The following is a 25,920-nucleotide window of genomic DNA, read 5'->3' as shown; positions in this document are numbered from 1 at the left end:
AAACCTCAAAAAAGGCTACCACACCACGTTCTATGAGTTGCTCCTCGAAGTCAAGTCGCAACTGTATTAACGGTGTTAAGAAAAAGGAAACAAACTTGCAAGACATTTCCGTCTTGCGAAGCAAGCCCATAGGGAAAATCGTCTTGCGAAGCAGCTCGAAAAACCAAAAACCCTTTCGTCTAGCGAGTTTTTTGTCTTGCGAGGCATTCGTCTTGCGAGGTACCACTGTAATTATTATTATTATTATTATTATTATTATTATTATTATTAGTTATTATTTACACCCCGCCCATCTGGCTGAGTTTCCCCAGCCACTCTGGGTGGCTCCCAATCAAGTGTTAAAAACAATACAGCATTAAATATTAAAAACTTTCCTAAACAGGGCTGCCTTCAGATGTCTTTTAAAGATAGGATAGCTGCTTATTTCCTTCACATCTGGAGGGAGGGTGTTCCACAGGGTGGGCGCCACTACCGAGAAGGCCCCCTGTCTGGTTCCCTGTAACCTCGCAGTGAGGGAACCGCCAGAAAGCCCTTGGCGCTGGATCTCAGTGTCCGGGCTGAACAATAGGGATGAACCGAAGCCGTTTAGGGCTTTAAAGGTCAACACCAACACTTTGAATTGTGCTCGGAAATGTACTGGGAGCCAATGTAGATCTCTCAGAACTGGTGTTATGTGGCCCCGGCAGCCACTCCCAGTTACCAGTCTAGCTGCTGCATTCTGGATTAATTGCAGTTTCCGGGTCACCTTCAAAGGTAGCCCCACATGTGTACATGTGTTCGTCTCAGAAGACAACTTTCTGTTTGGTAACTGTTTTTAAAAATATATGTAGAGTTTATAGAAAACAACAAGAAGCCAGAGTAAATACAAGAAGTGCTAAGAGCTTTTTCAACCATGGTGATGACACTAGCTAAAGACACCTGAAGTCTGGTTGGTTGTAGAGACTGTAAAAAGCTCCAGCAATTCATCTGTGTTGTTCCTTTTTCACATTGATCGTTACAGCCTTAATCAGGACTGCAATGGGGAAACCAGCTAGCCAGAGAATTATAAAGTAACACATTGATTTGCTATTTGCTCTCAGGAAGTAACTGGCTTCAAGTTTAAAGCAATTCCTCTTGCCATATCTGAAGCAGAACCATCCATTGTTGCATAAAGGTTATAGAAATTGGTTTTGGCACTCAAATGCTCCCCTGTTTCAGCTCCATTTGGTACTGCTAATGGATCTGATGAAACAGCATCCCTCAGAGGTTCACTGACCTTTCATTATAAAATCAAAGCAAAACTTGTACTAATTACTTGAGACATCAACACTACCGTAAAGGAGTTTTCCATAATTATTCCAGTTGACAGCGTCAAAACTTGAATGTTTAAGTAAATATTAATGAAACATAAAATGGCTAGCATCCACTGGAAGGTAGTGATTGGCATGCAAAAGTACTGAGTGATACCTCCAGTGAGAAGCTGTGCAGTATAGTGAGTGGACTAGGATCTGGGAGATCAGGGTTCAAATCTCTATTCAGCTATGAAGGTCACTGAGAGACCTTCAGCCAGACACAGTCTCTTAGCCTGATCTTCTGCACAGAATTGTTGTGAAGATAAAATGGGCAGAGGGAGAGCAGCATACACCATCTTGGGTGCCCTGGAAAAAAAGGTGAGATATGACTCAATTTTGAAAACTAAAGGTATCTCCGCTGCAATTAAAGGAAGAAGAAGAAATAAGATCCCAAATCTTGATGCAAGTAATAAATTAATCAAGGGCTGTTTTTTAAAATGATTAGCAAAATTATTTAGGGGATGAAACTAGAGAGAACAAATCAGAGAGTATGGCTGATAATTTGAAATTAGAAGGATTTTATATTAGGGAACACACAGAGAAGGTTCATTCTCTGGCCTGTTCTCTCTTTCTTACAAGCTTTAGCTAAAATTGGTTTTCATTTGGCCCTTTCTTCCTCTATCCAGCAGCATCTTTCAAGAAGGAATGCTGGCTTGGTGTTTTGGGGAGATAAATACATTACTTCTGGTAAAAGAGCCATCATAGCTGCTAGAGGGCCATGGAAATTTGTGTCCCGGGCTCTTCAGACTCAACTACCCATGTACTATCTTTTTTTTGTTTTTTAAAATATTTATTAGAGTTTCCAATTTTTTACAAACAAAAAGAAAAAAGCAAACATAAAAAACATTAAAAACACATAAATTTCACAACTTATTTTCTCATAACATATTTCCCCGACCTCCTCATACCTCCCCTTCTTGTATATCCAGTTCAAATTATTTATACAGCAAATCCTTATCTCAAAGCATTACAGCTTAAAAAAAAAAAGAAAACACCTTATTTTCTCTCCAACATCTTAGATTATTATAACTTTAAATTCTTGCTTACAAAAAGAAAACCATTTTATCATATTCCTTTTACCATTACAGCTAGAAACCACTTAATTTCAATCCAACATCATTCAACATTCCTTAATTTTACAGTATTTTTGTAGATAGTCCTTAAATTTTTTCCAGTCTTCTTCTGCCGACTCTTCTCCCTGGTCACGGATTCTGCCAGTCATTTCTGCCAGTCCCATACAGTCAATCAGCTTCATCTGCCATTCTTCCAAAGTGGGCAAATCTTGCATCTTCCAATACTTTGCAATAAGTATTCTTGCTGCTGTCGTTGCATACAAAAAGAAAGTTCTATCCTTCTTTAACACCGATTGGCCGACAATGCCCAGGAGTACCCATGTACTATCTGAAACCAAAGGGGCACATCGGTTGCCAGATGCAAACTATATTGACATTATATTTTCACCTTTCCAGTCCCATCACTAGGAGACCAGTTATTTCTGTCTTGGAACTGCCCTTGGCTTAACTCTTGCTGGGTCTGCAATGCTCTACAGAAATGCTGTACTGAAGCATAACAATCAGCGTTGTGCGTGACTTGCAGAAACATTCTCTTGCCAAACTAGCGGCAGCTTGCAAAGGTAAAATATATGAACGGGAGATGTTATTGTGTAATTGCTGGCATGCGAGTCTAAGTGCATCCAGCTGCCATCAAGGGGCAAACATTGATGAGTCTATTTTCTATGCCTGGTGACAAGGCTGACATACCACGGGAATGCAAAACCTGGGGGAGGGGAAATATATTCAGCAGCTCATCTCTGCCAGGGTAGCATTTCAATGAAATATGCATTCTTTATATTATTGTGACATTTAACTGCCTTAGTCAGAGGCCTGGGGTGATATGCAGGTGTACAGAGCAGCATCAAACCTGCCATAACATTTAAATAGAGGATAAAATAAGAAGCTCCAAAGGTGAGCAGGTATTTCAGCAGCTTGGGTTAGGTTTGACAGACAGTATTTTGTTGGAAGGATTCAAGCCCATGCCAAGAAATGTAGCTTTGTGTTAATCAAATGGACTGCAGCACTCTGTTGACCTAGTGCAAAAAACCCACCTTTAAAAAATACCATACTTTATGCCAGAGCTTTCCAAACGGTGTGTCGTGACATGTTAGTTGCAGTGTGTAGGTGTGTTGCGCAAATGCTCCCTGCGCTCTGCCCAAGGCTGGAAAAGGGTTAGTTTAACCTCCAGTTGGCTTTTGTTGTTGTTGTTTAGTCGTTTAGTCGTGTCCGACTCTTCGTGACCCCATGGACCAGAGCACGCCAGGCACTTCTGTCCTCCACTGCCTCCCGCAGTTTGATCAAACTCATGCTGGTAGCTTCAAGAACACCATCCAACCATCTCATTCTCTGTCGTCCCCTTCTCCTTGTGCCCTCCATCTTTCCCAACATCAGGGTCTTTTCCAGGGAGTCTTCTCTTCTCATGAGGTGGCCAAAGTATTGGAGCCTCAGCTTCACGTTCTGTCCTTCCAGTGAGCGCTCAGGGCTGATTTCCTTCAGAATGGAGAGGTTTGATCTTCTTGCAGTCCATGGGACTCTCAAGAGTCTCCTCCAGCACCATAATTCAAAAGCATCAATTCTTCGGCGATCAGCCTTCTTTATGGTCCAGCTCTCACTTCCATACATCACTACTGGGAAAACCATGGCTTTTACTAAAACTTAATTGCTGTGTCGCAAAATGATCAATGTCTAAAAAGTGTTGCCAGAACAAAGAGTTTGGAAAGTTCTGCTTTATGCACCTAGGAAAGTGATGGGGTGAAATGCGTGGGATGAATGATGAGAAATAGGGGTAGGGGGATTTTTCCATTTTGGTTCCTCTTCATTTCTCATTATTCCAATTTTACAGTTCTCCACATTTCCATGTCAGTTTGCCAGGTTTTTGTAAAGCAAATCCTCATGAAAATTTATCAGCATTTTAGTGTGGATTGTTCATAATGTACACAATTGTTATGCAATTCTGACAAATATAGACATTTTTGCATGCATTTCCACAGATATATGCATTTATATGCACACTCTACCCTAGTGTATGTGGGTTCCCCCCCCCCCCATATTACATATCTGGAGAACTGCACTGCAAAATTCAATGAAGTGCAACTATTGAAAGATGGCTGCCATTTGGCTGACACATTGTTTCAGGAAGTGTGAATATATTCATTTTTGAATGTGAACTGAGTTGAATTTCTCCCATTTCTCATGGGAAGTCATATAAACACTCCACAATGAAATCAGAATGGATGCAGGAGGAAGGCTGATTGTTGTATGTGTCAGTGTTTGTAGAAAGCAAAAAAAGAAGGAAAGGGTTCTGACCTCCCTTTGTCTCCTCAGCCTCCTTGTTGGCACAAAAAGAGTCCACGAGAATAACCTTGCAGAGTTTTATTCTTAAAAGTCCTTGTGCAAAACACGACTGAATAACTATACACACCAGCACCAACCAACCCAAACACCAGCCACCCAACAGCACAAACTAACATTTCTCACTTATATATACAACTTGGTGCAGACCGCTGAGTCATGCTGACCCAGCTTTATTCGCATTAAAGAAACAGCGGCCATTTTAGCCGTGACACCCCTTCTGTTTCTTAAATGCGAAAAACCCCAACAGAAACAATACATTACAACAATACATTATATACATAAACCCAGTTTTGTCATCAATTCATTATGGCATGTTGCTGGCAAAGGCTTGGTAAACAAATCAGCAATATTATCTTGTGATTGACAGTACTCCAGTTTGATTACCCCATTCTGTACACAATCTCTCACATTCGCATGACAGATAGCAATATGTTTTGATGCGGATTTCATTATTTCCGAGCCTGCTAATGCAATGCACGATTGGCTATCTTCATACACTTGGATAGGCAAATCTACTTTACAATCTAGATCTTTTAGTATCTGTATAAACCACATGATTTCATTGCATGCTAGTGACAGGCTCCCATATTCTGCCTCACAGGATGGGGTCGCAACAAATCCTTGTTTCTTTGACCTCCATCCAATTATGGAATTGGCAAACATCATAACTGTCAGGGCTGCCGCCCAGTCCCAGCTCACATAGGACCAAGTCAGCCAGCGTTCAGTTTCAAAGAGTCTTTATTGGATTACAGGTTCCATTTCCAAACTGCAACGTGCAGCCCTACTTCTTCTAGGTCAGAACGACGAAGACCCGTCTGAGTCTCCGCCTCTAGCGCACCAGCTTAATACCCTAGCCTTGCTCCACCTCCTGCGCCTTTCCTTCCGTCTCTGGGTCCTCCTGCCCCCCTGGGTCTCTCCCTTCCTACTCTCTTCTGACGCGGACCCCCCTGACCCTTCCGCCTCCTTGCGGCGGGCTTTGGGACCCGGTTCACTCTCTGGGCTGCTGACTGCGCCAGCTTCCGTTACATTTGAACTTGGCGCGCGCGCCCAACTCTCCACTTTCCTCTTGATCGTTTCCTCGCTCCCCGAGGTGGGCGTGACTACTCCTGACTCATGCCCTCCCTCCTTCTGAAAGTCTCCGGAGCCCGATATCTGGTCCCCTTTCTCCCCGCTGCTCCCGGCTGGGAACGTGGGTCCCGATCTCCAACTGCTGCTTTCTGATCCCTCTCTGGACCCTTCTTCCTGGGGTGTCCCCCTGCTCTCCCCCCTTGCTCTGGCTGCTGGCGCTCCCTTCTGGGAATCCTCGGACTCGCTAGACAGGCTCGGTGATCTCGGGTCGTCATCCCCACTCATCCTTCCTTCGTATTCCTCCCCCTCGCTCTCTGTCTCCTCCCTTCTCTGCGTCTCTGCTCCTGAACCCCTGACATCCATCCCCCCCTCGAAGCCCCCCCTTCCCCCCTCCCCGCTTTCAAGGGTGGTTGGTGGGTGCTCCGTCATCACGGGAGTGAATGTCGGATACAGTTCGCTCCCCGTTGCTGGCCGCCAACTGAAGACCTCCGAGTCTTCCTCCCCGCGTTCGTCAACGGTGGTCTCCTCCGCCTCCATTTCGGTGCCGCCGTGCTCGAAACCAAGGTCCTCCCCGCAAACGTCCATGTCCGTCTCTGCGTCTGTCGCTGGACCTGGTGTCTCCTGCCACTTCCGGCGCCACTGCTCCTCTGGCCGATCGTCCCACCAATACGAGTTGTCGGACGCCGAACCCTCCGGTGACCCCTCTGGGGAACGTGTGCGCGGTGCGGGTTCCCCTTCCGAGTCGAAGCCATGGAACGTGCTGGAGGAGAGCGTGGGCGTGAATAACCAGTCGTCGAAGAAGCCCGCTGGCATAGGTCTGTGTGGGAAAAGGGCATGAAACTCATCCTTGAGCAGGGGTTCCTCCAAGGCGTAGTCCGGCACCCAGCTATTAGTACTGGCCCGGGTGCCCTCCCTTGCTAGTAGATATTCTACTCCGTCTTCCCCCCATCTGGAGTCCAAAATCTCTGTGACTTCGTTGATGGGGTCCTGCTGTGGCAATCTTCCCACCTCCGTCCGCTCCGGAGACTGACTCGGTGCCGTTCCTGGTTCCTGGAACCTGTGCGGTGCCCTGTAGGGAGTGAGCACCGACCTGTGGAACACCGGATGCATCCTGGAACCCTCTGGTAGCACCAGCCGGAAAGCCACCGGGTTGATCTGCGCTTCGACTCGGTATGGACCGAGTTGCTTGTGCCCTAGCTTCCTCTTGGCTAACGATCGGGTCGGCACCGCGTGGGCTGCCAACCAGACCCAGTCTCCCACTTGGATCTCCTCGCCAACTCGCCTGTGCTTGTCAGCTTGGACCTTGTATGCGTGCTTCGCCAGCTCCAGCTGCCGTCTGAGTTGATCGTGGACCTCTTGCAACTCGGATGCGAAAGCGTCCGCCGTCTGTGGTTCCCCTTCCCCCACTCTGTCCAGTCCCGGGAAGGTTCTGGGATTCCTCCCATTGTTGGCGAAGAACGGCGTCACCCCTGTGGATACGTGTTTCGTGTTGTTGTAGGCGAATTCGGCGAGCGGCAGGTAATCCACCCACGTCGCAGGCTGTTGATTGGCATAGCATCTCAGGTACTGCTGCATGATGGCATTGACCCTCTCCGCTTGCCCGTTGGTCTGCGGGTGCCTTGCCGATGTCAGGTTGATCTTGACGTTCAGGAAGCCCATCAGCTTTTGCCAGAAATTCGAGATGAACTGGCGTCCGCGGTCGGACAGTATAGACCGCGGCAGCCCGTGCACTTTGAACACGTGATCTATGAACAATTTGGCTGTTTGTTCTGCCGTGGCCACCTTCGCACACGGTATGAAATGTGCCATCTTGGTGAACAAGTCCACCACCACTAGTACAGCTGTCTTGCCTCTCGAACTGGGTAGATCCGTGACAAAGTCCAGGGCCACTCTCTCCCATGGTTCAAACGGCGTTTGCAGCGGTTCCAGCAGTCCCGCCGGTGGTTTGTGCACCGGCTTGGCCCTCTGGCAGGTGTCGCACCTCGCGACGTAGTCCGCGACTTCCCCCCTCAGTCTGGGCCACCAAAAGTCTCTTGCGACCAATTCCACCGTTTTTTCTGTGCCAAAGTGCCCGGCCGTGGGTGCGTCGTGCAGCTGCTGCAGTACCCGGGCGCGAAGTTCGTCTCCCGGCACGTAGACGGCCCCTTTACGTAAGAGCAAGCCGTCTCGTATCTGGAACTCGTCGCCCTTCGCCGTGCCCTTGTGCACCTCTGCTATCTTCGCCTGCGCGAATGAGTCGTCCGTCAACGCCCGTCGCACCGCATCCAGGTCTACTGTGGCTGAAGCGCACGCCCACGCTGTTGGCGCGAAGATGTGCATGGCCGCCGCTGGCGTCGCCTCTTCGAGGTACTGCGGTTTTCGGGACAGGGCATCCGCCATGATGTTGGTGTCGCCCGGGACGTACTCAATTCGGAAATTGAAGTCAGCAAAGAACTCCGCCCAACGGATCTGCCTCTGGTTCAGGAACCGAGCCGTGCGCCAGTGCTCCAGATTCTTGTGGTCCGTGCAGACCTGCACCGTGTGCTTGGCGCCGATCAGGAAGTGCCTCCACGCCTTGAAAGCTGCATGAATGGCAAGCAGCTCCCTATCCCAGATGGTGTAGTTCTGCTCCGACTTGCTGAGCTTTCTGGAGTAGAACGCCCCCGGCCTCCAGACCCCCTGCGGGTCCTTCTGCAGCAGTACCGCTCCCACTGCTCTATCGGACGCGTCTGTCTCCACCCTCAGCGGTCTGCTGGGGTCGATATGCAGCAGTTGCTCTTCCGACGCGAAGAGACGCTTGAGTGTCTGAAAGGACCGCTCCGCTTGCTCCGTCCAGATGAATTTCTTTTTCTTGGAGCTTAGCGTGTCCGTAATAGCTGCCGTCTGCATCGCGAACCCCTTGATAAACTTGCGATAGAAATTGGCGAATCCGACAAACCTCTGGACCTCTTTCCGGTTGCGCGGGCTCTTCCAATCCAACACCGCACGAACCTTGGCGCTGTCCATGGCTAGCCCCTTGTCCGACAGCTTGTAACCCAAGAAATCCACCTCCGTCGTGTCGAACTGGCACTTCTCCAGTTTGGCGTACAGTCTATGCTGCTGCAGCCTCTTCAGCACCTCCCGAACGTCCTGGTCGTGTGCTTGCTGCGAGTCAGAGAATATCAGGATGTCATCCAGAAAGCAGACGCACTTCTTGTAGAGGAGTCCCGCCAACACGTGATGCATAAAAGCTTGAAAAACGTGGGAGCCATTTTGCAATCCAAAAGGCATAACTCTATATTCGTAGGTGCCCAGAGGCGTGAACATGGCTGTCTTCCACTCATCGCCCTCCCTCATGCGGATGAGATTGTACGCTCCTCGCAGGTCCAACTTGGTGAACACGCGTCCCTTGCGCACCGTCGCCAGCAGGTCGTCAATCCCGGGCATAGGGAAATCGGAGGGCTTGGTCATTCTGTTTAAGAGGCGGTAATCCACGACCAATCTTTTTTGGGGCGTGTCCTTTTTCTTCACGAAGAAAACAGGACTGCCCCCTACTGCGCTGGACTCCCGGATGAAACCGCGCTGCAAATTGTGATCGATGAACTGTTTGAGTTCCTGTAGTTCGTCCTCAGACATGGAATATAGCTTCCCCTTCGGCAGCGTCGCCCCTGGCAGAAGGTCAATCTTGCAGTCATATTGCCTGTGCGGTGGTAGCTTGTCTGCCTCTTTCTCGCAGAAGACCTCCAGAAAGTCCGCGTATTTGTGGGGAACTGCTTGCAACGTTCCCAACTGCAGTTGTGAGTCCTCCTCCTCCCCCTCCTGCCTGGGCAGGATGCAGTGTTCTGCGCAGTAAGAGGAGCCGAAGATCAGCTGTCTCTGGTACCAAGCCAGCGTTGGACTGTGCCTGTCCAGCCAACTCATGCCCAACACAATGGGCGTGTCCGACAGTCGGGTGACATTAAAACTGATGACTTCCCTGTGGTTACCAAGTTGCATCACCATTGGTGGCGTCTGCTTCACCACCTGCCCCCCTAGCAACTCTCTGCCATCCACTGTGACGACTTGCAGGGGCAGAGTGGCAGGCAGCAGCTTTATAGCGTGCTGCTCCACAAAATCCTGTGCTATAAAGTCTGCGTTGCTTCCAGAATCCACAGAAAGCGGCACTTCGATGGTGACTCCATTGGGTAGCTGGAGAGACGCTGTGAGTTGCACTACTGGTTTGGGTGGGAGGGGGTCCGTGGGTTGCAATATCGCTGGGGACTGCTTCACTGATGCGTCTGGCTGGGCCCCAGTGCCTCTGTCTCCAGCCAGACATCGTCGTTTCCCTGCTGGGCTTCGCTGCATTGTGTGGCCACTTTCACCGTTGCGGAGGCTGCAGTGTGCTTGGAGCTCCTCTGGGGACACTCTTTCGCCAAGTGTTGAGGGCTCTCGCATATGTAACACTTCCTGGTCCCTCTAGGAGGTTTAGTCTTGACTGCTGTCGGTGCAGAGGCTCTGCTAGCTGACTGAGCCCTGGCGCCTCCCACTTCCATAGGTTCCACTCCCCCTCCTGGCGGAGGTGTGGATTGCGCACGCGCTGCTTCCCTTGGAACGAAAGAGAAACTTCTCGCTGCTTCGCGCCCTCCACGTCCTTCATCTCTGCACCATGGACGTTCTTCCAGCCTCACCCCCACAGTCAGCGCCCTTTGGACCACCTCCTGCGTGCTTCGGGGCCTCTCCCCCCTCGCAATTTCATCCTTCACAGCAGAGCTGAGACCCTCCCAGAACAGGTCCCTGACTGGGGGCGAGTCCCGGTCCCATTCCAATGCACTGACCAGCGCAAAAAAGCGGGCGTGGTACTGCCGGACGCTCGCCCTCCCTTGTTTCAGTCCATGAATCTCCCGTCGGGCAAGATCCACATCAATGGTAGACAAAAAACATGCATCCATCGCTTTGATAAAGGCATCTGCACTCTGAAGCGCCGGATCTTTATCCCTCCACAAATTGCGCAGCCACGCCTTCGCATCCCCATGCAAATGGGACAGTATAAACCCCACTTTCTCTTGCTCATCTCTAAAGTCTTTTGCCAGCAGTTGCAGTGCGCACATCACATCTGCTCGAAAGTTGGGGTACTGTTGTAAATTCCCATCGAAGTGAGCCACCAGCCCTCCTGCTCTCCGTGCCAACCCAACCCCCTCCGGTCTGGGTCCTGGCTGCCCATGCTTAACCCATGCTTCAAACCTGGCGTGGAGATCTCGGTAGGCGGCTGCCACATCCTCCTCCCTTTTCTTGGATGCCAGTACCTCCGCATTCAATTGGGTAACTGCCTGTTGCAGCGCTGAAACTTTCTCTGCTTCCGTCATCTTTGCCAACCGTCGTGAGCTTGCTCCCACACACCGATCCCCTCCTCCAGCTGCTTCTGTCTCCGCTGCGAGGTATCAGGTGTCAGAAGCTTGAGTGACGGGTCTTACTGTCAGGGCTGCCGCCCAGTCCCAGCTCACATAGGACCAAGTCAGCCAGCGTTCAGTTTCAAAGAGTCTTTATTGGATTACAGGTTCCATTTCCAAACTGCAACGTGCAGCCCTACTTCTTCTAGGTCAGAACGACGAAGACCCGTCTGAGTCTCCGCCTCTAGCGCACCAGCTTAATACCCTAGCCTTGCTCCACCTCCTGCGCCTTTCCTTCCGTCTCTGGGTCCTCCTGCCCCCCTGGGTCTCTCCCTTCCTACTCTCTTCTGACGCGGACCCCCCTGACCCTTCCGCCTCCTTGCGGCGGGCTTTGGGACCCGGTTCACTCTCTGGGCTGCTGACTGCGCCAGCTTCCGTTACATTTGAACTTGGCGCGCGCGCCCAACTCTCCACTTTCCTCTTGATCGTTTCCTCGCTCCCCGAGGTGGGCGTGACTACTCCTGACTCATGCCCTCCCTCCTTCTGAAAGTCTCCGGAGCCCGATATCTGGTCCCCTTTCTCCCCGCTGCTCCCGGCTGGGAACGTGGGTCCCGATCTCCAACTGCTGCTTTCTGATCCCTCTCTGGACCCTTCTTCCTGGGGTGTCCCCCTGCTCTCCCCCCTTGCTCTGGCTGCTGGCGCTCCCTTCTGGGAATCCTCGGACTCGCTAGACAGGCTCGGTGATCTCGGGTCGTCATCCCCACTCATCCTTCCTTCGTATTCCTCCCCCTCGCTCTCTGTCTCCTCCCTTCTCTGCGTCTCTGCTCCTGAACCCCTGACAATAACCATTCCACTTGTAGATTTTCTGGTAGCTACACAGCTTCCCCAGTCCGCATCAACAAATACTTCTAGTTTTTCATCTTGTGTACTAGATATCTTTAAACATACATTTAATGTCCCCTTTAGATATCTGATAAGCCTTTTCAAAGCACACCAATCGGCAGTACTGGGTTTAGATACACGTTGGCTCAGAACATTTGTAGCACATGCAATGTCTGGCCTTGACCACTGGCTTAAATACAACAGTGATCCTATTTTTGAGTGATACAACTCAGGCTGATCAAATTCATCATCACACAGTGTCTTTGGGAAATCTGGTGTCATGGGAGTCTGAACTGGCTTGCAGTTTTCCATGCCAAACTGCTCTATTAAATGAAGAATTTCCTCTTTCTGGCTCAATAGGAAGCTTCCATCTGCTTCCTGCCTTACTTCTACTCCCAAGTAATTGCTTACAGGCCCTAAGGCTTTAAGCTTAAACCTCTTTGCCAGTTGACTTGTGAGCTTCTGGATCTCATCTGTGGAACTCCCTGCCACAAGCAAATCATCAACAAAGACTAAGAGCATTAGATATTTGTTGCCTGTCCCCTTGGTGTACAAGCATGGATCAGCCACACTCCTTTTAAAACCAATTTTTACAAGGGCTTCATTTAAACACTGGTTCCAACACCTTCCACTTTGTTTGAGACCGTAAACAGCCTTTCTCAAACGCCAGACTGCACCATTCCCCTCTTCAAACCCAGGGGGTTGTCTCATTAACACTTCATGGTCTAAATTTGCATGCAGATATGCAGCATCAACATCAAAATGGTGCACTGCTAGTTGTCTTACAGCAGCAATGGAAAGCATTAAACGAAAAGTTTCACTCTTTACCGTGGGAGAAAACACCTCATCATAACTCTCCCCTTTAATTTGAGTGAACCCTCTGGCTACTAATCTGGCTTGAAAACGTGGTTCCCCAGATGCAAGGGTTTTCCTTTTGTAAACCCACTTGCATGACACCACTCTGCCACCAGGTGGCGGCATTATGACCTCAAACACTTTGTTACGTTTAAAAGAGTCCATTTCTTCTTTCATAGCTTGTTCCCACAAAGCACGTTCCCCAGGGGGTAAGTCTAAGACTTCATTATAACTTTGTGGTTCCACACAACTCACATTGCATACTCTCACTCCTCCTAGGGTCAAACGCTGAGGAGGTACACCCTTGTTTGAACGCTGGGAGCGCCTAGGCACAACTACTTCTTCTTCCCCCCTTATCTCTGGCTCTTCTTCCTCTTCCTCTAGAGAAGTAGTATTATCTATTGCCACATCTTTTGGGGAAATCTGTGCCTCCTCCTCATTCTGCTCCTGTGTTGCCAATGGCTGAGAAGGAGCCTCTTCTCTTACTTGCAGGGGCAGTAGGCAATCAGGGTTGGCATGGATCGCAGTCCATCTGTCCTGGTCAGCGAAGTCTGCACTTCGTGACAGAACCACGCGTCCTGGGCGCAAATTGAAACGCCACCCTTTGCCATAGGACTGATATCCCACAAACCGCAGTTTCTGCGCTCTAGCGCCCCCTTTCTGGCGCTGAGCTTTGGGAATGTTTACATGTGCCCAAGAACCCCAATTATGGAGCATTGTCCACTCTGGTTCTTTCCCAAACAACACACGATATGGAATATCTTTTATAGAGCTAGACCAGGTTCTATTAATCAAAAAGTTCGCAGTCAGAAAAGCCTCGCCCCACAGCCTATGGTTGTGGCCCAATCCTGCATCCACTAGCAGGCAGTCCTTTACTGACTGTATCACAGCCCCACGTCTTTCACACAGACCATTTTCAGCAGGGCTATAAGGGTTAGTCAAACGGTGAGTGATCCCCTTACGTCGCAACCATGCCCCAAATTGTTTGTTCAGAAATTCTCCGCCCCTATCTGTTTGCAGCTGCACAACAGGCCGATCAAAGAGCTTTTCAGCTTGGGCAACCCATTCTCTGAATGTGGGGAAACACTCAGATTTCTGCTTTAACAAAAACAGCCAACTAAAACGTGATTTGTCATCTATTACCAGAAAAGCATATCTGGCGCCCCCTTCAGTCTTCTGTGGAAAAGGGCCTATCACGTCACAATGGACAAGTTCTAAAACCTCTTTAGATACTCTGTCGCTTTTAGAAGCCACAGGCTTCCTCTTAGATTTGACAATTTTACATACATTGCAATCTAGGAAACAGTTACAGCTATTTACTTTTAGGTTCTTGCACACCTTTTGCATTTCTGAAAGCACACGGAAATTGGCGTGACCCAGTTTTCTGTGCAGTTGATGTACACACCCCTTATGAACTGGTAAATTATCCTGAACCACCTGGGCTGCTTTAACAGGCTTGTCCTGCATTACATATAACCCATTTTCCAACTTTGCATGGCCACATACCTGAGTTCCATTCTTTATCAGACAGCCATCCTGCGTGAACTTAACACTATACCCTGCATTAATCAAACAGCTTACAGACAGTAAACAATAGTCCAAACTGCTGACAAACAGAGTCTCTGGTAGAGTAGTGTTCAAGCACTGCAGGAAACATGTTCCCTGGCCATCAATCTTGCTTCTACGACCATCAGCAAGATAGATTGAGTCTTTTCCATCAGCTGGCTTCTCCAGGGTCTTAAAGTCCTCCCGACTATTGCAGATAATCCTGCTGCTGCCAGAGTCCAGCAACCATGTTCCCCGAGGTATCTTTCTCTCCTCCCGAGAAAATGCAGACACAAACTGAGCAGAACGCGTGTTCTGCTTCCCTGAAGAGAACCCCTTCTGCTTACGTTTCTGCGTTGATTGCTGCCTCTGCTCCACGTCGTCTCCTGGAAGTCTTGCCCTGCATTGACGTTGGAGATGCCCGGGTTGGTTGCATCTATAGCATCTCCTCACCGCCATGGCCAAGTCCAAACCTTGGTGTTGCTCCGTTGGCAGATTCTGCTGCTGGCCCCCTCGGCTGTAACTCCTCCTCTCTTGGAGTTCAGCCTGTCTATCTGACCTTCTTTCTGCTTCTTCGGTCAATCTGCCAACCACATACTCAAGGGTCAGATCTCGGGGACGCATACTCTCCATGCTGTTAATTACGGGCAACCAGCTTTCAGGCAAACTTGAAAGGATAATGTAGGTTTGGTCAGTCTCATCATAACGCTTACCTCTCTGTTGTAGTTGAAGAGACAGAGATTTCAGCGTTTGAAGATGAGTTGCCAAACTCTCACCTTCTTTCATAACAGTCCTGAACAGCCTTCTGGTCAGAGAAATGATAGTTCCAGCAGTTTCTCTGACATGCATTGCCCTTAATAAATTCCAGCACTCAAATGCTGTGCTGGCATTTGCTACATGCAATAACTGAGAGTTGCTCAAACACAGCATAATTTGGGCACGGGCCCTTTCATCTAGCCGTTTTTTCTCAGCAGAGTCAGTCCTCAAAACCTCAGTTTCAACACAGTCCCATAGTCCATCTCTCCTTAACAACTGCTGCATTTTAATTGACCAACTCAGCCAGTTGCTCTCTGAGAGAAGTTCAAAAGGGATGTCTCCCCCAATATTTACAACTTGGGAAGACTGGAAATCTGCCATCTCTGCTGGTGCTTGCTGAGCCCCTTCTGTGGGGTCTCCAGCAATCTCTCCTGACTCTCTCTTTAGAGTCCAACTAGATGGTCCTGGCTGGCACTCACCGGCTTCTAGCTGCTGCCTCTGTTGACCCTCAGGTCCCGCCTGGCTCTGCAACTGGTGTAGCCGCTCTGTGAGTCGCCTACTGTGGTCCTCTAGCAGTTCAAACTGTTCCAGTAGCCGATGCTGAGTGCTTTCCTGATCCTCAGATCCTAGCCGCTCCAGCGTCGCTGCAGACAGTTACAGCTTGCCACCAACTGCTCCAACACACAGCCACTGTCTCCGTACACCACCAGGACTCACCAGCTCCTTGCTGAAATGCTGTTAGTCGTTTTGCACTCTGCACATGCTCAGAAACACTGGGCTCATAACCTGTCAGTGTTTGTAGAAAGCAAAAAAAGAAGGAAAGGGTTCTGACCTCCCTTTGTCTCCTCAGCCTCCTTGTTGGCACAAAAAGAGTCCACGAGAATAACCTTGCAGAGTTTTATTCTTAAAAGTCCTTGTGCAAAACACGACTGAATAACTATACACACCAGCACCAACCAACCCAAACACCAGCCACCCAACAGCACAAACTAACATTTCTCACTTATATATACAACTTGGTGCAGACCGCTGAGTCATGCTGACCCAGCTTTATTCGCATTAAAGAAACAGCGGCCATTTTAGCCGTGACAGTATGATCAGTGAAGACCAGATGTAGTCTTACTTTTGCACAAGCTTTCTGGAAGCAAATCAGAATAAATGCCTATATGAAAGAGCCCATAGTCACACTTGGAGCTTTATGGATCTGTTAAAGTGAACCTTTGTGTCAAATCTGGAGGTTTCATCTTGGGAGATGAAAGCTGAAGAAGGAAGTAAAACTAATTTCGGTAAGACTAATGATCTCTGGGGGATTCTGTCCATTCCCTCAAAAGCAATTTCACTTCCCAAGTCTGCGATGTTATGGGCATTGCTGCATTAGACTGCAAGGACTTACTATCCCTTGTTTTTAGAATGTGGAGCCAACCTTTCTACATAAAACAACTAAGGACAAGTTAATAACAGACTCTGCCCACCCAGAATGCACACACACAGCCAAAGTGAAGCTGCCACTGTGCCATTTCTTAGAACCCTTGAATCAAGAAAAGCAAGGCAGGTAAATTGGGGCATTTTAACTATGAGTAGTTTCATAAATGCTAAATTGCCAATGGGGGGGGGGAGAACTGGGGCATAGCAAGAGAGAAAAGAGCACACAAATATTTTTCTGCATTGACAATCAATTTCTAAAATACTTATTGTGGTTATGCTGGTTATGCTAGCAAGATTAAAGGAGGCTTAAAGTAGCCCTTTGTCCATGGAGTTTTCTTGGCAGGGATACTGGAGTGGCTTGCCGGTTCCTGCTCCAGGTGGATCACGTTTGGTCAAAACTCTCCACTATGACCTGTCCATCTTGGGTGGCCCTGCACAGCATAGCTCATAGCTTCTCTGAGTTATTCAAGCCCCTTCGCCACGCCAAGGCAGTGATCCGTGAAGGTGCTGGAGGAGACTCTTGAGAGTCCCATGGACTGCAAAAAGATCAAACCTCTCCATTCTGAAGGAAATCAGCCCTGAGTGCTCACACATCCTGAAGCTGAGGCTCCAATACTTTGGCCACCTCATGAGAAGAGAAGACTCCCTGGAAAAGACCCTGATGCTGGGAAAGATGGAGGGCACAAGGAGAAGGGGACGACAGAGGACGAGTTGGTTGGATAGTGTTCTCGAAGCTACCAGCATGAGTTTGACCAAACTGCGGGAGGCAGTGGAAGACAGGAGTGCCTGGCGTGCTCTGGTCCATGGGGTCACGAAGAGTCGGACACGACTAAACCACAACAAAGTAGCCCTTGCTTGGTCAGTTAGAATGTAGAATCTGCACTGGGTCAGAATGCCCATCGGCATTATTCATCATCTTTCCTGAGCTTTGACAGCATTGCTAGATCTGTCAGCTGGGAAAGAGTGCAGTTCTGTCTGGAAACCAATTTGATTCCTCTGCCTCTAAGGGTCGACCATTCAAATAGAGGGCTACACCTCTGCTGTGGGCAGAGCCACCAGCTTGCAAGAGTGCCTCCTCCTGCCCCAGTGAGGAAATCTGTCCCCTCCCGCTGCTTTGCTCTGGTAAAATAGGCATGGACTTGGCACAGAGTCAGTGAAGAATTATAGCTGTCAAAACATTGATGAAATTATTCACTGCCTGTGAAGCAGCACTTTTTGTTTCTAGAGGAACATATGGGCTTTCATCCTCCCCAAGGGTGCTTCTGTGCCAAAGTAAAGGCGGTCCTTGGCTCAAGGCTGCAATTACGAAAGTAGCAAGGCTTTGTCACTGCCATTGTAAAATGGACCCACCCTAGGGGCGGAAGCACATTGTGGAGATCACACAAAGTTACAGAAAGAGGAGGTGTGTGAAGGTGGTATTGCATACCCTCCAACATTTGTCTGATGGAAATAGGGACGTCCTAAGGAAAAATGGGACATTCTGGGATCAAATCAGGAACCAGGACGGCTTCTGTAAATGTCCCTGGAAAATAGGGACACTTGGAGGTGCTGGTATTGTACCACTCAACCTTGCTGGTGCTTTGGTAAAGCACCAAAAACTGGTGCAGGGAGGAGGCTTCTGTCCTTGCAGTGTTTCATTAAGAGGCTAAAGTATACATGGTCAGTTAAAGTAAATTCCACCTGGGTTGTGGTGCAAATATGAGCTGATAAGCTTAGCAGAGCCAAGCAGAGAGAGGGACAAAGGTGTGCCCTTATCAGGCCAGTAGTTGGGTACCAAGACAGGAAGATGAGGCTCCAGTGAGCAGAGGCAGGAGATACGGTCAGGATCAGGGCAGCAACGTAGCCAAAGGCATCTGATGAGTTTATAGCCCCAACACACACTCTTACAAGGTGTATGTCTGAACCCACAAGTGTGTCCGCCACCCACACATTTAGCTACGCCGCGCAAGAGGCTTAGGGCTTTTTACTGGTGTTAAATGTGCCTGTGTTATGGCTATGTGTATCTCCCCTTGACGTTATATCCATAAGGTCAGGGATTAGAAATAGCACCTTTCATATGAAAGTTAACAATACCTACAAGACTAACTGGTTGTCTTATATGCTTCCTTAATCATGACTTTTGGGAAGAAGTTTCCATTGTCTGTGCAGAACCCCATTGTTTCCTACAGGTGATAATTAAACTTTACCGGTAACGCAGGATTAGTGGACTGATTGTTACTTTAGGTACTAAGACTTCAGGATATTTACACATGTCTTCCAGGTCATGTTTAAGGTAAGAACCAGTACCAAGGTTAAAATAGGTCATAATGGGATAAAATAGATCATAATCATTTTATATAATCATGCCAGCTTCACTGATGCCATGATTTACATCAATAAACCGCACAAAAAGTTCAACTTGGCACCCATCATGACTGTGTTTGCAGCCACTGGTTGGCTAATGAGCTGTGCTGAACAATTTGGAAGTGTGGGTGCCTGTTTTCTATTTTATTTTGATAATGTAATTTTCTGTTCTTAGCTTTTCTAGCTCTCCCCCCCCCTCAGTTTTGTCATTTTTCAAGGGTTATTTTACCTTCTGCAAACAGCTCTAGGCTTACAGGAAAGCAGCCTATAAAAGAGGACAAGGTATATAAGCAACTTGAGCAAAGATCCCAAGCCATGTGAGCATTTGGGGAGGCAGCTTGCCTGTGATGAATTGCACACGTAACCCAGGAAGAAATGCAAAGGATGGCAGGTCTTCCCTTAGGTTATAATCAGCCCATCAAAACTGTAACTAGGAGTTAGAAAAAGTCATTCATGTAAAATAATTAGTTTGGAAGGGTTTTTTTAAAAAAACCTCATTACATAGTCTCTTATGACTAATGATGTATCTGTCTGATCCAAAAAGACAAAATAATTACAGGAGCTAATAGAAAATGGATTACTTTAGGTATAACACATTCCATTTTTGTGACTTGAAAGAGACAGGAAAATCCAGCATTTCATCGCTAGTGTGCTGGGCACAGAACATGGGCTAAACTTTCTTTTATGATCTACTTGGGCAACAAATACATTTTATAAACCATGGATAAGGAACATGTGGTCATTCAGATATTGCTGGACTACAATTCCTATCATACTGGCCGTTGGCCATGCCAGTTGGGGCTGATGGGAGATGGAGTCCAACAATCTTGTGGAGGGCCACAGGTTCCCCCATCCTTGTTATAAATGCACAAATACGTGATCTGTTGCTGCAAGGAACAGCTTTTAAATGCCACCGCTCCTTTGAATTCCCCCATGCATGCCGAAATGTTACTTGGGCTTCATGGGGAGATGTGGAGGAAGGCACTTGGAAGCAAGCTGGACTCTCCAAATTGCTATTTGGCACTCAATACCTACAACTTAGAGAGAGAACAAACGTCAAACAATGAACATTGTTTAAAAACTGGCACTGCTAACGTTTCAGTGAACTGGTAACCTTTCCCTCTGCCATAAATCCCTCGAACTTTCCAACCTTAAACAGTGCTTTGGGATGGAACGCAAGTGAAAACTTGCAAAAGTGTCATGGGAAGACATCAATTTTGTTTCACAATACTTTTGTTTGTAGACATATGGAAAGCATGCTATTATTAGGTTTCTTTCTTCTGTGCCACTGCAGATTCCCCTAAATGGTTTCACAATTCTTTGCTCATCCTCTTATGCTTATAATCCCCTATTCCACTCAACACCCTACAAATGTGACACAAAAATTATTTTTCGAGCTCTGGCAGATGTTTGTATTTTTTCCATATTTCAATTACCATCAGAAGTTGTGGAAGGTCACAGCGGCAGTTATTTGTGGGGGTTAGCTTGATAGCAATATCTGGATTAGCTCTATGCCAAAAGATGGGTAGAACTGAATCTTCTCATAACATATGTATTTAGCCCAGGGATAGGTAATCTGCAGTCCTCTAGATATACTTGGACTTCAGTTCCCATACTTCCTAACCCTTGGCCATGCTGACTGGGGCTGATGGGAGTTGGAGTTCCTGAAGGTCTCTGAACATCTCAGGAAAAGTTGTGCTTCTTAGAGTTCTGCAGCTGCCTACGAAAGTAGGATTTATGCTACACGGATTGCCTTGAAAGTTATGCTGAAGCAAACACTGCCAGATTCTTGCCTGTTGCATTAAGAAGTTAAATATGGTTTATCAAAAGCTGCAGTTGTACAACGTTCTGAAATACTTTTTGTTGTGACGTGGGGTTTGTGATTTCAGCTCTCTTGACATAATATGCTGGAGACAGTTCTCTAGTAACACTTCTTTATTAAAGCAAACAAGACTGAAGACTGAGGAGGGGAAAGCTACATTTATAGGGACAGGGGACTAGCTAGAAAGGATACATTTTGGAGGGAACAATATCAGGCAATCACAGTCCTGCCTTTTGGAGGAAACCAATAAGACAGAGGATCCAATAAGACAGAGGATCCAAATACAGCAGCTTAAATGAACCAATAGTAGCTGTACCCTCTGAAACCAAAAGGCAGTTACTTTACCCTAATGCAAATACAGACAATACTAATACAGATATAAAATCCTTTGACTCAATACACAACACTTTTACGTTGGGATTGCATATAATCCTGCCTTGTACAGAGTCAGAGACCATTGGTTCAGCTAAGGGAAATTCTAAAGGGCTTTGAGAAAGAAGCAGAAAAATGGAAGCCTCTTTCACAGGGGGAAAAACTTTTGAAAAATTGGAGGACATTTATCATCAGAGCACTAGCATAAGCATCTAGCAGAAACTGGGATTTTCTACATGGGCTGGTTAATATTCATTGCCACCAAGTGACTAATGAATAGAAATGGACTAGGCTCTGGGAAATGCTCCAGCCTTGAGCAAGAGACAGTTGTACCATTTCTGAGCCAAGCCCAAAACCTTGAGTGGAATTAGGCAAAAGCCCTAGAAACACAAAGCAGTTACTATTGCAAAAGCCCTAACAAATGGAAAGTAGTTACTATTTGCATCATCTCCATCAAATTCTCTGCCCAACCCACCAACTTGCAAGATTGAATTTATACTGGTTTTTGAAGCACCAAACTCTGTCTTCTGCTCTTCTGTGTACCAGGCTGGAAGCTGAAAATAGTTGCCATGAAATAATCCTCAGGACCATTCAGTGTCTATAATGAACAATCTATCCCTGTAATGGAGGTCAGTAAGCGATTCACTTTTCATACCCAGCTCCCATGGCAACATTTTCAGGGAGAAGACCTAGGGGTACCAACAGTAAGTATTTAAAAAATAAACCATGCTTTGCCAGATAACCAATACAGTGAAGTAACATACACAGAGAGGCACACCAAATTTTGCCAGACCCAGGGCTTTACCCTTGAATCACTAGGTGCAACCCTAATTCCACACCCAAACCATCAATCTTCCCTAAGTTCATATCTGATTCACTAGGTTTTGTCCTGTTCCCACCTGCCCTGGATCTATCCCTGGCATAGCCCAGTAAGTCAATATTTGTTTTGTTTTAAACAACAATAGGCAAGGCAATATTTCCAGCTATTTCTATTGTACCAGGACATCACAAGACATAACACAAGCAAGCTGACATATGCCAGTAGCCCATCCTTTCTATTATGTTTGTTACAACATAAATACAATCTTAACCGAATTTACTCAGAGATAGTAAATTGACTTCAGTAATACTTATTTCCAGAAGTCTTTCAGACTGCAGATCATGCTTGTTAATGTCTATTGATTCTCTCCCCCATGAAGCTGTGTAGTGCACTTAGCAATAGTTACATGCAAGCAGGAATTTATTTATTTTTTAACCCCTCTCTCATCCTTTTTCTTTAGAAAATGTAGAACAGTTAAATGGGATTTCCAGCAGCCCAGAATATAATAAACTCCACAAATACTTAGCTTCAACAATACTATAGATTCCAAGACATTTGATGAACCAAGATTTCTTCATGGCAACTCTGTAGGTAAAATTGCACACAAGATATAGAGCTACCATTAAAAACAACCTTATGTGTTGATGAGCTCTCCTTCCCTGCAGCATCAAATTAACCTGTGGTGTGATGACATCATATGGTACCTTTCCCCATCCCGGCTCCTCTACTGGTGGAGTAAGACATGGTGCAATAACAGCATGCAACATACAGAGTGTATTGATACTACAGAGAATTTAGCATATCCTTTATAGTTCCACCTATAACTACCAAGCTAAAAACACATTGTTAGAACACTTAGGACCCCTCCAGACTCTGTGTGTGTGTGTGTGTGTGTGTGCACGCATGCGCGCGCGCACACACACACACACGGTATTATTGTAACATGCCATTGATGCAATAATAGTGCAGATTTATCTACACATCATCCCACTTTATTAGTTGTTCCAAGATGCTTCCCCACTGTTAGCCCCTCCAGACAGCAAAAATGTGGCTCCTTGGGCTGTAGCACTACAAAAGCGGTACCAAAAATCCAAAAAATCTACCCAGAAGAAACATTTGTGGTACAAAAAGTCCCTGAGATACAGCCAAAAGCTGCAGGGCACGCACCAATTAGATAGTCAACTTGATAACATCGAAAGCACAAATCATCATACATGCACAATAAAGAGAATATTGAGGGGCCATTAATGCTGATAGTATATTTAGATATATTTTAGCGAAGAGCTATCGGGATCCAGGATTCAAAATGCAAGTTGTTAGGCAATGCTTAAACAAGAAAGTTATAGTCAATAGTTTCCCTTAACAAAACTGAGTAAGATGCATTAAGCAAAATGCTATGATTCACCCATACCTATTAGTGATATATCCCTACATCTATACAGTGGTGCCTCGCAAGACGAAATTAATTCGTTCTGCGATTTTTTTCATCTTGCGAATTCTTCGTCTTGCGAAGCACGGTCAAGTCGCAACTGCACCTCTTCAAGCGGTTTTAAGAAAAAGGAAACAAACTTGCAAGACGTTTTCGTCTTGCGAAGCAAGCCCACAGGGAAATTCGTCTTGCGAAGCAACTCAAAAAACGAAAAACTCTTTCGCCTTGCGAGTTTTTCGTCTTCCGATGCATTCGTCTTGTGAGGTACCACTGTATATAGATGTAACACACACACACAAATCTTGTACAGTATAAGATACGCTGCTTCTTTGTAGCCTTTCCTTTACACCTGAGCGAAGTTTAACCATTCCTTACATGCTCCTAGAATCAAGTCTATCTGTACCCCCAAAACAACCTCTGATATCGGGGTAAGGATTGTGTGAGAGCAATATTCTCCTGAAAACATTTCTCAGCCGGGATATGCTTCTGCCTCCCAGCCAATTTCTATTATGTAGTTTCTAACATCAAGTACCGGAATATATTCCCAGGCGCCTGAGCAAATTACCATTCTCTTCGTTAAACCAACTTTGTTTGTATTCCCTTGGCAGTTGCAAATGCAAACATGGTTGCTCCCTAGACTCTTTCTTTGGGTTTGCTGTTGTCCAGGATTCTTCCTGCAGGCTCTACACAGTCCAAGTCCATACCTGCTCACAGGTGGATAGATAGATAGGTGTGTGTGTGTGTGTGTATACATTTATATTATATATATGTGTGTGTGTGTGTGTGTGTGTGTGTGTGTATATATATATATAATTTATATATAAAATATTATAATATAGACTAATATATATTATAATATATATTAGGATAGACTAATATATTATATATAAATAATATAAATATTTTGTTGTTGTTTAGTCGTTTAGTCATGTCCAACTCTTCGTGACCCCATGGACCAGAGCACGCCAGGCACTCCTGTCTTCCACTGCCTCCCGCAGTTTGGTCAAACTCATGCTGGTAGCTTCGAGAACACTGTCCAACCATCTCGTCCTCTGTCGTCCCCTTCTCCTTGTGCCCTCCATCTTTCCCAACATCAGGGTCTTTTCCAGGGAGTCTTCTCTTCTCACGAGGTGGCCAAAGTATTGGAGCCTCAGCTTCAGGATCTGTCCTTCCAGTGAGCACTCAGGGCTGATTTCCTTCAGAATGGAGAGGTTTGATCTTCTTGCAGTCCATGGGACTCTCAAAAGTCTCCTCCAGCACCATCATTCAAAAGCATCAATTCTTCGGCTATCAGCCTTCTTTATGATAAATATAAATATAAATATGTGTGTGTAATATAAATATACATATAAATTATAATAGATATACGCAAAAGCAATTCGTGCTCCGGGACTGACCCCACCGCACTCGAAATTAAACTAACTAAATAAATAAATCAAGGAGCTTCACTCGCCCCGCCCTCGCGCACACATGCCACCAAATCGCGCATGCGCTCTCGGGCCAAAGGCTCGTCCCTTTAAACAGCCAGTTGGCGGGAAATGTTTTCGGCGCCGCTAAGCGACGCCTTTCCCGACTTCCCCGCTGCGCAGGCGCGCCCTCTCTCCTCCCGGCGCCGCCTCCCCCCGGCCGAGCGGGTCGCCATGGTGACGGGACGCGGAGCTGCGCTCCAGGCGGCCTCGAGCCCAGTCGGGCGAGGAGCCGGGACCGCTCGCGGCCATGACGGACATCCTGTGCGATTGGCTGAACAGAGAAGTGAAGCTCTCGAGGGCAGTGAGTGAGTGCGGGAGCCTCCTTGCAGGGCTAAGGCGGGCGGGGAAGCCCCGGGAGGTGCGGGGCTCCGGCTTCCCGTGTCCCTCTCAGGCGGGCAGGCACTTCATTTCGGCTCGCCTGAGGGAACTTCGCCCCCCTCCATAAACCAGATTCCCCCCCCCAACCCTCGACGCGTGGAGACTTTTCTTCTTGCTCTTGTTCTTGTTGTTTAGCCCCTCGTGAGAGGAATGGCGCTTTGCACATGCTCAGGAGCACGGTTTTGCTGCTGATTCATTTGCTTCCCCCACAGACATTTCATAGAAGAAGGGGAGCCACGCGGGTCATCTAGCCCGACCTGCTGCAGTGCATGAGTTTACAGCTAAACACGACATTAACGCCTTGTCTCCCTAATGTAATGCCCAGTGTGGGGCTCGAACCCACAACCCTGAGATGGGAGTCTCATGCACTACCGGCTGAGCTACCCCTGGTTAATGTAGATTCTACTTATTTAACTGTTTCATGAAATCTGCACGCCACTTGATTGTATGGGGTGGGTGGGTGGAAACCTCAAAGTGGTTTACAAGAGAGATAAAACAATGAAATTTCCAATAAAAAATTAGCAATTAGCAATAAAAAAGGGGGGAATGGCAGCCACAATTAAAAAAACATGCAGAAAGTTAAAGCCGTAGTAGGATAGACAGACTGCTGCAGTTTGGATCCTATTCAACTCAGTACATAACAAACTCACACCAACTTTCTAAACATCTGGGTAGACTTGTATTAATAAAAATG

The 25,920-nt window shown here is 47.2% G+C and overlaps 1 protein-coding gene across 4 annotated transcripts in view; it reads left to right on the top strand.

Moving 5' to 3' along the window:
- The first annotated feature begins 24,964 nt into the window (after positions 1-24,964).
- SPEF2 (sperm flagellar 2) overlaps positions 24,965-25,920 on the top strand; it is a 100,110-nt gene continuing 99,154 nt past the window's right edge. For 3 of the 4 annotated variants that reach the window (XM_083465656.1, XM_083465655.1, XM_083465653.1), the window contains exon 1: positions 25,001-25,153. In XM_083465656.1, coding sequence (XP_083321782.1) covers positions 25,096-25,153 — 58 coding nt within the window. In that variant the 5' untranslated portion in view covers positions 25,001-25,095. Of the gene's footprint in view, positions 25,154-25,920 lie in introns of all 4 variants that reach the window. The other variant, XM_083465654.1, reaches the window with a different exon arrangement.

The sequence above is a fragment of the Podarcis liolepis genome (assembly GCF_965112155.1).
Source record: "Podarcis liolepis genome assembly, chromosome: 11".
NCBI lineage: Eukaryota > Metazoa > Chordata > Lepidosauria > Squamata > Lacertidae > Podarcis > Podarcis liolepis.
This window is presented reverse-complemented; position numbering and strand designations above follow the sequence as displayed.